Source organism: Schistocerca cancellata, chromosome 5 (assembly GCF_023864275.1).
Source record: "Schistocerca cancellata isolate TAMUIC-IGC-003103 chromosome 5, iqSchCanc2.1, whole genome shotgun sequence".
Classification (NCBI taxonomy): domain Eukaryota; kingdom Metazoa; phylum Arthropoda; class Insecta; order Orthoptera; family Acrididae; genus Schistocerca; species Schistocerca cancellata.
This window is the reverse complement of record NC_064630.1, coordinates 79,899,824-79,912,849: the sequence shown is the minus strand read 5'-3', so window position 1 is coordinate 79,912,849 and position 13,026 is coordinate 79,899,824. Positions and strand designations below refer to the sequence as shown.

At 40.3% G+C, this 13,026-nt stretch overlaps 1 protein-coding gene across 4 annotated transcripts in view; it reads left to right on the top strand.

The window, feature by feature from the left end:
- The window catches only part of LOC126187351 (NEDD8-conjugating enzyme UBE2F-like), a 69,080-nt gene that overhangs the window by 34,005 nt on the left and 22,049 nt on the right, over nucleotides 1-13,026 (top strand). For 3 of the 4 annotated variants that reach the window (XM_049928376.1, XM_049928378.1, XM_049928375.1), the window contains one exon: nucleotides 12,016-12,177. The exons of the other annotated variant lie outside the window; for it this stretch is intronic. In XM_049928376.1, the coding sequence (XP_049784333.1) occupies nucleotides 12,016-12,177 (162 nt within the window). The remainder of the gene's footprint in view (nucleotides 1-12,015; nucleotides 12,178-13,026) is intronic. 4 annotated transcript variants of the gene reach the window in all.

Sequence of the window (13,026 nt, the reverse complement as noted above, 5' to 3'; positions counted from 1 at the left end):
ACACAGCAACCATTTTATAACACCAGTTCATGGGACACAGTGGTGGAATATTATCAACACGTCACAGGAAACAAATGACATAAGTAACTACTATTTATAGATCATGTTGTTGTTGTTGTTGTTGTTGTTGTTGTTGTTCTTGTTGCTGTTGTTGTTGTGGTGGCAAGAGTGTTGTTATGATCCAATGCAATGATGGACAGAGACTAGTAGGTGAACTTATGCATGACATCCAGCATTGTACAGCCAAGTGTATGACCGTTCCTGTACCGGCAATATATGCACAAGTCTTCGGCCATACCATTAAAGTAATTCTTGACTCTGGTGCATATGTGAATGCAACCTCCGCAGCCATGTTTGAGAGGTTGACAAGACCGGAAACTACCAGTCTTTCCTGCGAGTAGATGTGAAATTATATGTGCAATCGGTACCAGGGCACAGAAGGTAAAGATACAGACTCTTATTGAATTGTGTTGTTGTTGTTGTTGTTGTTGTTGTGGTCTTCAGTCCTGAGACTGATTTGATGCAGCTCTCCATGCTACTCTACTCTGTGCAAGCTTCTTCGTCTTCCAGTACCTACTGCAACCTACATTCTTCTGAATCTCCCTCTACGATTTTTACCCTCCACGCTACCCTCCAATACTAAATTGCTGATTCCTTGATGTCTCAGAATATGTCCTACCAAGCGATCCCTTCTTCTAGTCAAGTTGCGCCACAAATTTCTCTTCTCGCCAATTCTATTCAATACTTCCTCATTAGTCATGTGATCTACCCATCTAATCTTCAGCATTCCTCTGTAGCACAACATTTCGAAAGCTTCTATTCTCTTCTTGTATAAACCATTTATCGTCAAAGTTTCACTTCCATACATGGCTACACTCCATGCAAATACTTTCAGAAACGACTTCCTGACACTTAAATCTATACTCGATGTTAACAAATTTCTCTTCTTCAGAAACGCTTTCCTTGCCACTGCCAGTCTACATTTTATATCTTCTCTATTTCGACCATCATCAGTTATTTTGCTCCCCAAATAGCAAAACTCCTTTACTACTTTAAGCGTCTCATTTTCTAATCTAATTCCCTCAGCATCACCCGACTTAATTCCACTACATTCCATTATCCTCGTTTTGCTTTTGTTGATGTTCATCTGATACCCTCCTTTCAAGACACTGTCCATTCCGTTCAGCTGCTCTTCCAGGTCCTTTGCTGTCTCCGACAAAATTACAATGTCAAACCTCAAAGTTTTTATTTCTTCTCCATGGATTTTAATTCCTACTCTGAATTTTTCTTTTGTTTCCTTTACTGCTTGTTCAATATACAGATTGAATAACATGGGAGTAGGCTACAACCCTGTTTCACTCCCTTCCCAACCACTGCTTCCCTTTCATACCCCTCAACTCTTATAACTGCCATCTGGTTTCTGCACCAATTGTAAATACCCTTTCGCTCCCTGTATTTTACCCCTGCCACCTTCAGAATTTGAAAGAGAGTAGTCCAGTCAACATTGTTAAAAGCTTTCTCTAAGCCTACAAATGGTAGAAATGCAGGTTTGCCTTTCCTTAATCTATTTTTTAAGATAAGTTGTAGGGCCAGTACTGCCTCACGTGTTCCAATATTTCTACAGAATCCAAACTGATCTTCCCCGAGGTCGGCTTCTACCAGTTTTTCCATTCATCTGTAAAGAATTTGTGTTAGTATTTTGCAGCTATGGCTTATTAAACTGATAGTTCGGTAATTTTCACATCTGTCAACACCTGCTTTCTTTGGGATTGGAATTATTATATTCTTCTTGACGTCTGAGGGTATTTTGCCTGTCTCGTCCATCTTGCTCACCAGATGGTAGAGTTTTGTCAGGGTTGGTTCTCCCAAGGCTATCAGTAGTTCTAATGGAATGTTGTCTACTCCCAGAGCCTTGTTTTGACTTAGGTCTTTCAATGCTCTGTCAAACTCTTCACGGAGTCTCATATCTCCCATTTCGTCTTCATCTACCTCCTCTTCTATTTCCGTAATATTGTCCTCTAGAACATCACCCTTGTATAGGCCCTCTATATACTCCTTCCACCTTTCTGCTTTTCCTTCTTTGCTTAGAACTGGGTTTCCATCTGAGCCCTTGATATCCATACAAGTGGTTCTCTTTTCTCCAAAAATCTCTTTAATTTTCCTGTAGGCTGTATCTATCTTACCCTCTAATGATATACGCCTCTACATCCTTACGTTTGTCCTTTAGCCATCTCTGCGTAGCCATTTTGCACTTCCTGTCGATCTCATTTTTGAGACGTTTGTGTTCCTTTTTGCCTGCTTCATTTACTGCATTTTTGTATTTTCTCCTTTCATCAGTTAAATTCAATATTTCTTCTGTTACCCAAGGATTTCTATTAGCCCTCGTCTTTTTACCTATTTGATCCTCTGCTGCTTTCCCTACTTCATCTCCCAAAGCTACCCATTCTTCTTAGACTGTATTTCTCTCCCCCATTCTTGTCACCCGTTCCCTAATGCTCTCCCTAAAGCTCTCTACAACCTCTGGTTCTTTCAGTTTATCCAGGTCCCATTTCCTCAAGTTCCCACCTTTGCGCAGTTTCTTCAGTTGTAATCTACAGTTCATAACCAATAGACTGTGGTCAGTGTCCACATCTGCTCCTGGAAATTTCTTACAATTTAAAACCTGGTTCTTAAATCTCTGTGTTACCATTATATAACCTATCTGACACATTCCAGTATCTCCAGGCTTCTTCCATGTATACAGCCTCCTTTCATGATTCTTGAACCAAGTGTTAGCTATGATTAAGTTATGCTCTGTGCAAAATTCTACCAGGCAGTTTCCTCTTTCATTCCTTACCTCCATTCCATATTCACCTACTATGTTTCCTTCTCTTCCTTTTCCTGCTATCGAATTCCAGTCACCCATGACTATTAAATCTTCATCTCCCTTCATGATCGGAATAATTTCTTTTATCTCATCATATATTTCATCAATCTCTTCGTCATCTGCGGACCTAGTTGGCATATAAACTGGTACTACTGTGGTAGGTGTGGGCTTCGTATCTATCTTGGCCACAATAATGTGTTCACTATGCTGTTTGTCGTAACTTACCCACATTCCTGTTTTTTATTTATCATTAAACCTACTCCTGCATTACCCCTATTTGATTTTGAATTTATAACCCTGTATTCAACTGACCAGAAGTCTTGTTCCTCCTGCCACCGAACTTCACTAATTCCCACTATATGTAACTTTAACCTACCCATTTACCTTTTTAAATTTTCTAACCTACCTGCTGATTAAGGGATCTGACATTCCACCCTCGGACCTGTAAAACACCAGTTTCTTTCTCCTGATAATGTCTTCCTGGGTAGTTCCCACCTGGAGATCCGAATGGGGGACTATTTTACCTCCAGAATATTTTACCCAAGAGGATGCCATCATCATTTAACCATACAGTAAAGCTGCATGCCCTCGGGAAAAATTATGGCTGTAGTTTCCCCTTGCTTTCAGCTGTTCACAGTATCAGCACAGCAAGGACATTTTGGTTAGTGTTACAAGGCCAGATCAGTCAATCATCCAGACTGTTGCCCCTGCAACTACTGAAAAGGCTGCTGCCTCTCTTCAGGAACCGCACATTTTTCTGGTCTCTCAACAGATACTCTTCTGTTGTGGTTGCACCTACGGTATGGCTATCTGTATCGCTGAGGCATGCAAGCCTCCCCACCAATGGCAAGCTTCATTTTTCATGGGGGAGGGGGGGTTGTTACAGATCATATAGTTAATATAATTCTGTGTATTTTTATGTATGTCATGATTTGTGTAATTATAGATCACATAGTTACACAAATCATGACATACATAAAAAATACACAGAATTATTTATAGAACATTTTTAAATCCTCATGAGGGTACACACCCTTTATTTTCAATGTCTTTGGATATGCCAACAGACCAACAGATATGCACCCGGATGTGGCACTTTTATAATAACATATGATCCATGGTATATTCTTTGCCACTTCTTGGTCCTCTTCTCCAGAAGTGAAGATATTGAATGAGATCTCAATAGTACCAAATCTCCAACATTATAATATTGTTTCCTCTTTAATCCCTTGTTGTGCCTCTTCTTTCTCATAAGAGCTTTCTCTTTCATGTTGAGGTAATTATCACAAATTTTTTTCTTCCCATGAGATCCTATTTCAGGGTATCTTCGGTAATGCTTGCACCCACTCATTATTTTCTTCGGTACTTAGGAGTAATTCTTCTGGAGTATAACCAGTAGTTGTATGTGGTAGGTTTTTGATGATTATAGTGAAATCTTGCAACAGCTCAGTCCACTTGGTTTTACTTCATTGAGCAGTAGGTTCTCATAAAGTGATTTAACTCTCTAAATACACGTTTGATGGGACTCTCTCTCTGGGATTGTAACATGTTGTTTTGGCATGTGTAATATTTGCTTCCCATAAAGCCTTCCTCCAAGTGTTGCAGGTGAAAATCATTGCATTGTCTGTCAGGCTCTTTCTTGGCTTCCCAACAGATGGAATAAAATCAGAACAATTCCTTGATAATGGATTTGCTGGTGGCTGACCGAATTGGGTACAACATCACATGTTTAGAAAATGTATCTAAAAATCCAACTATGTATTTACTACTACTCTTGCCCTCAGAACTGGTCCACAGATGTCTACAGAGATCAGATCTAAGGGCTTATGTGGAATGATTGAGTGCATCTCATCTTGTGTACCTTTGTTACAAGCTTTGTCAGCTGACAAACTTTGCATTTCTTCAAAACCTGGTGAACTCTTCTCCCGATATTCGGAAAGTAACAGTAGCTACCTATTTTGCTTGCACATTTAAGTATGCCAAAATGTCCCAAAACATAGTGTGTGTGCAGTATGAGCTTTACCACATAATCTGCTGGTCATACATACACACCACTTACCTGAAGTATCAGACCTTCTGTAGAACAAAACATTATCAACTACTCTGAAAAATCTTAGGAGCTGCCCTTGGTCTGGCTGACTCAGTTCGGTCAAAATTATAGCCAAACGACCATCTTGTTGCTGGAGGACAGATAAGTTATTACACATGTATAAATAATATCTCCTGGATTCCAAATCTTTCATCAGCAAGATCCTGTGTTGCTTCTCCTCGTCTTCCATAGAGCTAATGTTCTTCAAACCTTCAGATAGTCTAGGTAAAGCACCTGTGATCTGGTTATGTTGTCCCTTTATGTATAAGACTCTGAAATTATATTCTTGTAAAGCCAAGGTCCATCATGATAGATGAGCGTGAAGTAGTTCACATTTTTCGCAAGAATGTGAAAGCGTGATGATCGTAGAACGGGGTAGAGCATGCTCCAAACAAGTAGTAATGAAATTTTCGAAACACCCATACAACCGCCAAAGCTTCCAATTCTGTGGTTGTGTAGGAGCACTCGCAGCTTGATAACACACGACTTGCGTAAGCTATGGGACAGAATGTTGGCTGATTATTGATTCAAATCTACCCTTGATTTTTTAAAAATATGCATCTACAACTAATAGAAATAGGAAGTCTCTACAGGAAAGGACGGTATTAGATTCCAGACTGGTAAACTTGTTGTTGCTTGCCTGTAGCCTGGACATTCAGGTGATCTGTTAAGATTAACCATACAGCATCGGTCTGCCAGCCCCTATGTCCCGATTGTGGTCTGAAAAAAGTACAGGGTATGCAACGCAGGAACACACGTTATAGTACACTTCCTATCAATACATATATGAAAATGATACAAAATCCTAACAAGTTCCCTAACTTCGCAAGCAGTCCTGTCAACTGGTTGTCACTCTAAAATGAGATTGCTTCAATGTCGCAAAGAAAATATAAATTAACTTACTTGATCTTTTGAATTTATGTCTTTCACAGAAATAAGACAGGTAGGCATTAAAAAACTCCCCTTTGGTTTTTTTTTCCTAGATGCATAAATTATAAAATTTTTACCTGACTAATACAAACAATATGTGAAAAACTTTGACTATAGATGAAAGTAGTTTTCTTCATGGCTGCTGTAAGGAGAGAACAGGTTAGGTACAGGATGAGTTGGCAGTCAGAGGTTTCTTCTTCTCCACTTCTCAGAGAACACCAGGCAAAGTCTGAGAAAACTGCTACAACTCCAATGAAGATGCTGTCTCCCTTAGCAGCTACAATATTCACAGTCGCCGTAAGATTTTCTTTTCTGAAAAAAATTTCAGAATGATTAGGTTGAACAACAGTGGCAGTATGATACCTTCTGACTAACAAACTGGTCGCTTAAGGAACGTCTTGAACATACAAGCTGATAGCAAAAATATTTCACGTCATCCGGACCATGATAGTCAGATTTGCCCAGTAGGTGCACAGAAAAGAAAAAAACTTATTAGCCTTTGTAGTAATCCTCTTTCAAGTTAGTCGTGCACACGTGTGCACACCTATGCCTTTACATGGTGCTGGCTGGATGTGTGGTGCCAGTGCTGCATTTCGGCAGGTGGATTATGCTGTGGTGGGATTGTGTCGGGTGGGGTGGGTGGAGGAAGAGAGGAGGAGGTGGGGGAGAGGGATCGGGGGTGGGTAGCTTGTGGCTCAGAGGGACGCAGCTGCTTCACTGGCTGTGAATACAGGAAGGAGGGGTGTCAGTTGCAGGGACTTAGGCATGTGATGTACGGTGGTCAGAGCTGATGGGGAGCAGCACATGTTGAATGTGTGGGGATGTTAATTGGAAGAGGGTGACAGGATGGAGGAATGGGAAACTGTTGGGTGGAGAGTGTGGGGCATTGGGTTACTAGATACTGAGCCCAGCATGATGACGGGAGCAAAGGATGTGTTGTAATAGAACCTCCTGTCTAAATAGTTCAGAGGAGCTGGTGGTGGAGGAAAGGATCCAAATGGCTGGATTGTGAAGCAGCCGTTGAAATTAAACATTTTATTCTCTGCTGCTTGGTGTCACTGTGCGGTCAAGTTCGTTCTTCAAAACAGCTTGGCAGAGGCCACTCATTGTGGTGGACAGCTGGTTGGTTGTCATACTGACTTCAAAAGCTGAGCAGCATTTGCAGCAAAGTTGGTAGACCTGACTCCTTTCATGGGTGGCCTGGCCTCTGATGGCGTAATATAAGACTGTGGCAGAACTAGAGTGAGAAATGCTGGTTGGGTGGATTGAGCAGGTCTTGTACCAGGGTCTTCCACAGGTAGATGATCCCAGTGGCAAGGGGCTGATGGTGGGTGTGGCATGGGGATGGACTAGGATGCTGTGAAGTTTGGGTGGGCAATGGAACATCAAATTAGGAGTGTTAGGAAGAATCCTGGGTAGGATGTTCCTCATTTCAGTTCATGATGGAAGAGACCCTGATGAAGGATATGGTTCAGTTGCTCCTGTCCAGGGTGGTATTGGCCAACAAGGGGGACACTCTTTTGTATCTGAATCTTGGGGGTGGTGGGAAAATAGAAGGTATGTGAGGATATGGTATGGGAAATCTGTTTGCGAACTACGTTCGGGAGTGTAGTGCCTGTCATGGAGGCCTTTGTGAGACCTTCAGTATGCTGGTCAGTGGAGCTTTCATAACTGGAGATATGTCGTCCACGAATAACCAGCCTGTACGGGAGGTATTATTTGGTGTTGAAGGGATGACAGCTGTCAAAATGAAGGCACTGTTGGTGGTTAGTGAGTTTAATGTGGACAGAGGTATGGATGGAACGATCAGGAAGGTGGAGGTCAGCATCCAGGAAGCGCTGCATGTTGTGTTGAGGAGGACAATGTAAAACAGATGGGAAGATGGGAGAGAAAATGTTGAGGTTGTAGAGGAATGTGAATAGGATGTCTAGGCCCTGAGTCGAAATAGTGAAAACATCAACAATGAACCTGAAGCAGCCTAGGGGTTGCAAGATATTTTTTTTTTTTTTTTTTTTTTTTTTTTTTTTTTTTTTTTTTTTTTTTTTTTGTGGGGGGGATAGACAGGAAGGTTTCCTCTAGATGGCCCATAAACAGATTGGCATGTCACTGTGACTGTCCCCAACACTGGTGGAGCCTTTGTCTGCAGGGAGGATGATACGATCAGGATCTGTTTTCAGATTGTGTATGGCTCTTTTATAGAGGTGGATGATACCACTTGCAACCTCTGCTATAGTGACCCCATCCCTGAAGTGTAACACATCCTCCAGTTCCATTACGGATATTTTAGAACCCATGACTGTTAATTGAACATAAATACATAAAACTGCAACCAGTCACTTTCCTGAGTACTTATTTATTAGTCCGTGAACTGATCTTCGAACCTTTTCGGGTTTATCTTCAGATGTTTTTCTGGAAGCTACATCACTATTTCTAACATGATACTGGTTGTTGTCTCTGTGACAAGAAGATGGAACACACTTCAATGTATCGCCATGACTATTGTTTCTGTCGATATGGATGCAAAATTGAGGTTTTTGCTTACTGTGACAGTATGGGTGGCTTTCTTCATTAGTGTCCATCTGTCTGCTTCTATTTTGATGGCCAATTGGTACATCTCTTGTGTACCAATTGGCCAATTTTGCATCCATATTGACAAACAAACAATAGTTATGGTGATACATTAAAGTGTGTGCCATCTTCTTGTCACAGAGCCAGCAGCCAGTATTATGCCAGAAATTGTGACGTAACTTCCAGAAAGCCATCTGAAGATGAATCTGAAAAAGGTTCAAAAACCTGTTCATGGAATAATAAATAACTATTCCAAAAAGTAACTGGTTGCATTTTATGTATTTACGTACCTCCAGTTCCTATTGAAACTCAAAGGCCTTGATCTCCGTAAACCTACTGTCCTTACAACCTTCACTCAACAGTTTGCCCTTCCTACGTCCTGTCGCACCCTTGTAATTCAAGTTCCCATGTCATCTTCAGCAAGTGCCACTCCCCACAGACTCCAACAACTGTGCATCCCATGCACGTGCTGTCCCTCCCTTTGTGCTGCTAGCCACCCACCCCCAAACCCTCACATTCAGTTAAAGCAACAATTTTTAAGTAACTAGATTGAATGCATTTTTAAAATTTTTGAAAGCCAGAAGACATCTATGCCCATTGTCCAATGTGACTTGAGTCCGATCCTCAGATACGTCGATCGGCTCTTTAGGGTGGTGTTTTAAAAGGTTAATTCACAAAAAAATTTAAGTATAATGGAAGTTTCCTTTTTCTTAATTTCAGTTGAGGGTACTACAAAAGGCTCATCGTGAACAGTGATTCCTTGTTTCAAAATAAACTCCCTGACTCTTGAAGTCAAAAACTCCTTAGAACATCTTTTGTGATTCATATACATGAAATTTGGTTAAAAGCCTTTGTCCTGCAACATCAGAAACCTTCAAGGGTTGAAATGGCCCTGCAGCAGTAATGATGTTTTCAAGTTCTTCCACATATGGAAGCTTACAGTGTTTTGCATGTTCCTCAATCACTGCAAATTAGTGATCTGAGACATGGAAGTTATTTTGAGGCTTGTTAAAGTCACCATTTTTGACAAACAGATAAAACAGTCCTGCAGTTCACCTGATCTGTACTGCTGTTGCTCCATCCAGAAAGTTTACATTTGTAAATGGTGAGGAGTTCTGTATTCAGGCACTTCTAAAATGCAGAAAGCCAATTGGTTTTTGCCTGTTACTCATGTTACATCCTCATTTTCTGTTCCTCCTTCCCATTTTCAGATGAAATGAAAGCTTGAACAACCTTTTCACAAAACACACAAATATACTGTAAGTGGATTTCAGAAACTGGTAGCAAACTGCATTACAATGTGGCACTAGTTTCATACACAATCTGGTGGTGGTGCTGGCACTTTGATTTTTTTGTTCAGCAATTACTTCAGAACAGTGTTGGCAACTTCTGCTAATGCCACAAATAACAACAACACACAAGAGTTTCCACTTGATTATACAGGGTGGTCCATTGATCATGACCGGCCCAAATATCTCACAAAATAAACGTCAAACGAAAAAACTACAAACAATGAAACTTGCCTGGCTTGAAGGAGAAAGCCAGATGGCGCTATGGTTGGCCCACTAGATGCCGCTGCCATAGGTCAAACGGATATCATCTGCATTTTTTAAATAGGAACCCCCATCTTTTATTACATATTCATGTAGTACATAAAGAAATATGAATGTTTTAATTGGACCACTTTTTTCGCTTTGTGATAGATGACACTGTAATAGTCACAAACATATGGCTCACAATTTTAGACAAACTGTTGGTAACAGGTAGGTTTTTTAAATTAAGATACAGAACGTAGGTTCATTTGAACATTTTATTTCAGTTGTTCCAATGCGATATGTGTACCTTTGTGAACTTATCATTTCTGTGAACGCATGCTGTTACAGCGTGATTACCTGTAAATACCACATTAATGCAATAAATGCTCAAAATGATGTCTGTCAACCTCAATGCATTTGGCAATACGTGTAATGACATTCCTCTCAACAGCGAGTAGTTCGCCTTCCGTAATGTTCACACATGCATTGACAATCCGCTGATGCATGTTGTCGGGTGTTGTCGGTGGATCACGATAGCAAATGTCCTTCAACTTTCCCCACAGAAAGAAATCCGGGGACGCCAGATCCAGTGAACGTGCGGGCCGTGGTATGGTGCTTTGACGACAAATGCACCTGTCATGAAATATGCTATTCAATACTGCTTCAATCGCATGCGAGCTATGTGCCGGACATCCATCATGTTGGAAGTACATCGCCATTCTGTCATGCAGTGAAACATCTTGTAGTAACATCGGTAGAACATTATGTAGGAAATGAGCATACATTGCACCATTCAGATTGCCATCGATGAAATGGGTGCCAATTATCCTTCCTCCCATAATGCTGCACCATACATTAACCTGCCAAGGTCGCTGATGATCCACTTGTCGCAGCCATTGTGGATTTTCCATTGCCCAATAGTGCATATTATGCCGGTTTATGTTACCGCTGTTGGTGAATGATGCTTCGTCGCTAAATAGAACGCGTGCAAAAAATCTGTCAGCATCCCGTAATTTCTCTTGTGCCCAGTGACAGAATTGTACACGACGTTCAGAGTTGTCACCATGCAATTCCTGGTGCATAGAAATATGGTACGGATGCAATCGATGTTAATGTAGCATTCTCAACACCGACGTTTTTGAGATTCGCGATTCTCGCACAGTTTGTCTGCTACTGATGTGCGAAGTAGCTGCGGCAGCAGCTAAAACACCTACTTGGGCATTATCATTTGTTGCAGCTCGTGATTGACGTTTCACATGTGGCTGAACACTTCCTGTTTCCTTATATAATGTAACTATCCGGCGAATGGTCCGGACACTTGGATGTTGTTGTCCAGGATACCGAGCAGCATACATAGCACACACCTGTTGAGCATTTTGATCACAACAGCCATACATAAACACGATATCAACCTTTTTCGCAATTGTTAAGCGGTCCATTTTTAACACGGGTAATGTATCACGAAGCAAATACCGCCCGCACTGGCGGAATGTTACGTGATACCACGTCCTTATACATTTGTGACTAATACAGTGCCGTCTATCACAAAGTCAAAAAATTGGTCCAACTAAAACATTCATATTTCTTTATGTACTACATGAATATGTAATAAGAAACGGGGGTTCCTATTTAAGAAAACGCAGTTGATAAGTTTGACCTATGGCAGTGCCATCTGGTTTCCCCCTTCAAGGTAGAAGAGTTTAATTCTTTGCAGTTCTTTTGTTTGAAGCTTATTTCGTGAGGTATTTGGCCTGGACACTATCAATGGACCACTCTGTATAGTCCTGCACTGGTGTCACAGCATACATTACTATGGAATAAAACAATTCTACTTGCCCAATTTTGGTATTTAGTTAATTTAGCTTTTCCACTCCACATTTATATTCTTTTTAGTGTTTGTTTAATACAGTAACTGGCAAAAGAATTGAAATTTGGTGTTACTGTGCACTTTGAAAATAAATGATATTTTTTCAAGTGATTTCCTCATATTTTAGTGTAAGTGACTATGTAATGAATTTCTTTCACAGCCTCCATCAGTAAAATGTCTAACAAAGCTATGGCATCCAAATATCAGCGAGGATGGTGACATCTGTCTTAGTTTATTAAGACAAAATTCAATAGATGGGATGGGCTGGGCACCAACACGAAAACTGAAGGATGTGATATGGGGATTAAATTCTCTCTTTACGGTCAGTATTCGCAAGTACTGAAGTTACCTTTCAGTAATATAGCATTTTTTCTCTGTATAGCTTTCAGCAAAGTAGATACAATAGCCTACATTATTCTTATTTTGTGTTGCTCAAAAATGTGATACAATTTAGGGAAATCAGTGTTACAGGTGTGCTGAATTGCAATTTTTAAAAAAATGAACACGTAGTCATTATGTTAGTTGTTTTTATAACCGACATTTCATTTTTAGTTTAATAAATCAGTTTTCCATCTTCCCCAAACATTCCACTTGCTTAGTGATTGCCTGAATTGTGTAAAATATTCTTTATCAAAGCTCCATTGATAACCCCTGTTGTCCCTTGTTTTTCATGAGAAAATAGTTGAATACTCAGTATTTGCCAAGCTTCTGATTATCAAAACAGGGAAAAAAAGAAAATATTGGGCATCAAATGCTAGAATTTTTTCATGTCATTAGATTTCGTCTGCTTGAATCTAGAGTTCCAAAAAGCATTTCATGTTTGTATTTTTTGCATGTTGATTCAGAATAGTGTGTGGGTGACACTGCATGTGTGATTGAGAATTTTATGTAAAATCATTCGTTCTGAAATTTCGATGAGACTACAGTTTTTATTGCAGATGAACTATTTGATAATGGTCAAATGTTAAAATCAACTGATAATGCATGCCAGATCAATGTTAAAACATAATTAATTCTCATATGTATTGCAAAATGACAAAAAAATCAGGTAAGTTACAGTACATATGGAGTTTTATCAACAGTTACTCTTTCCACGGGGAAAGAGAAAACGATCATGATCCCAGAAGCGCCATCCTTAACCACTTTCCCCTGCGGGTCCAAGTGTTAGAAT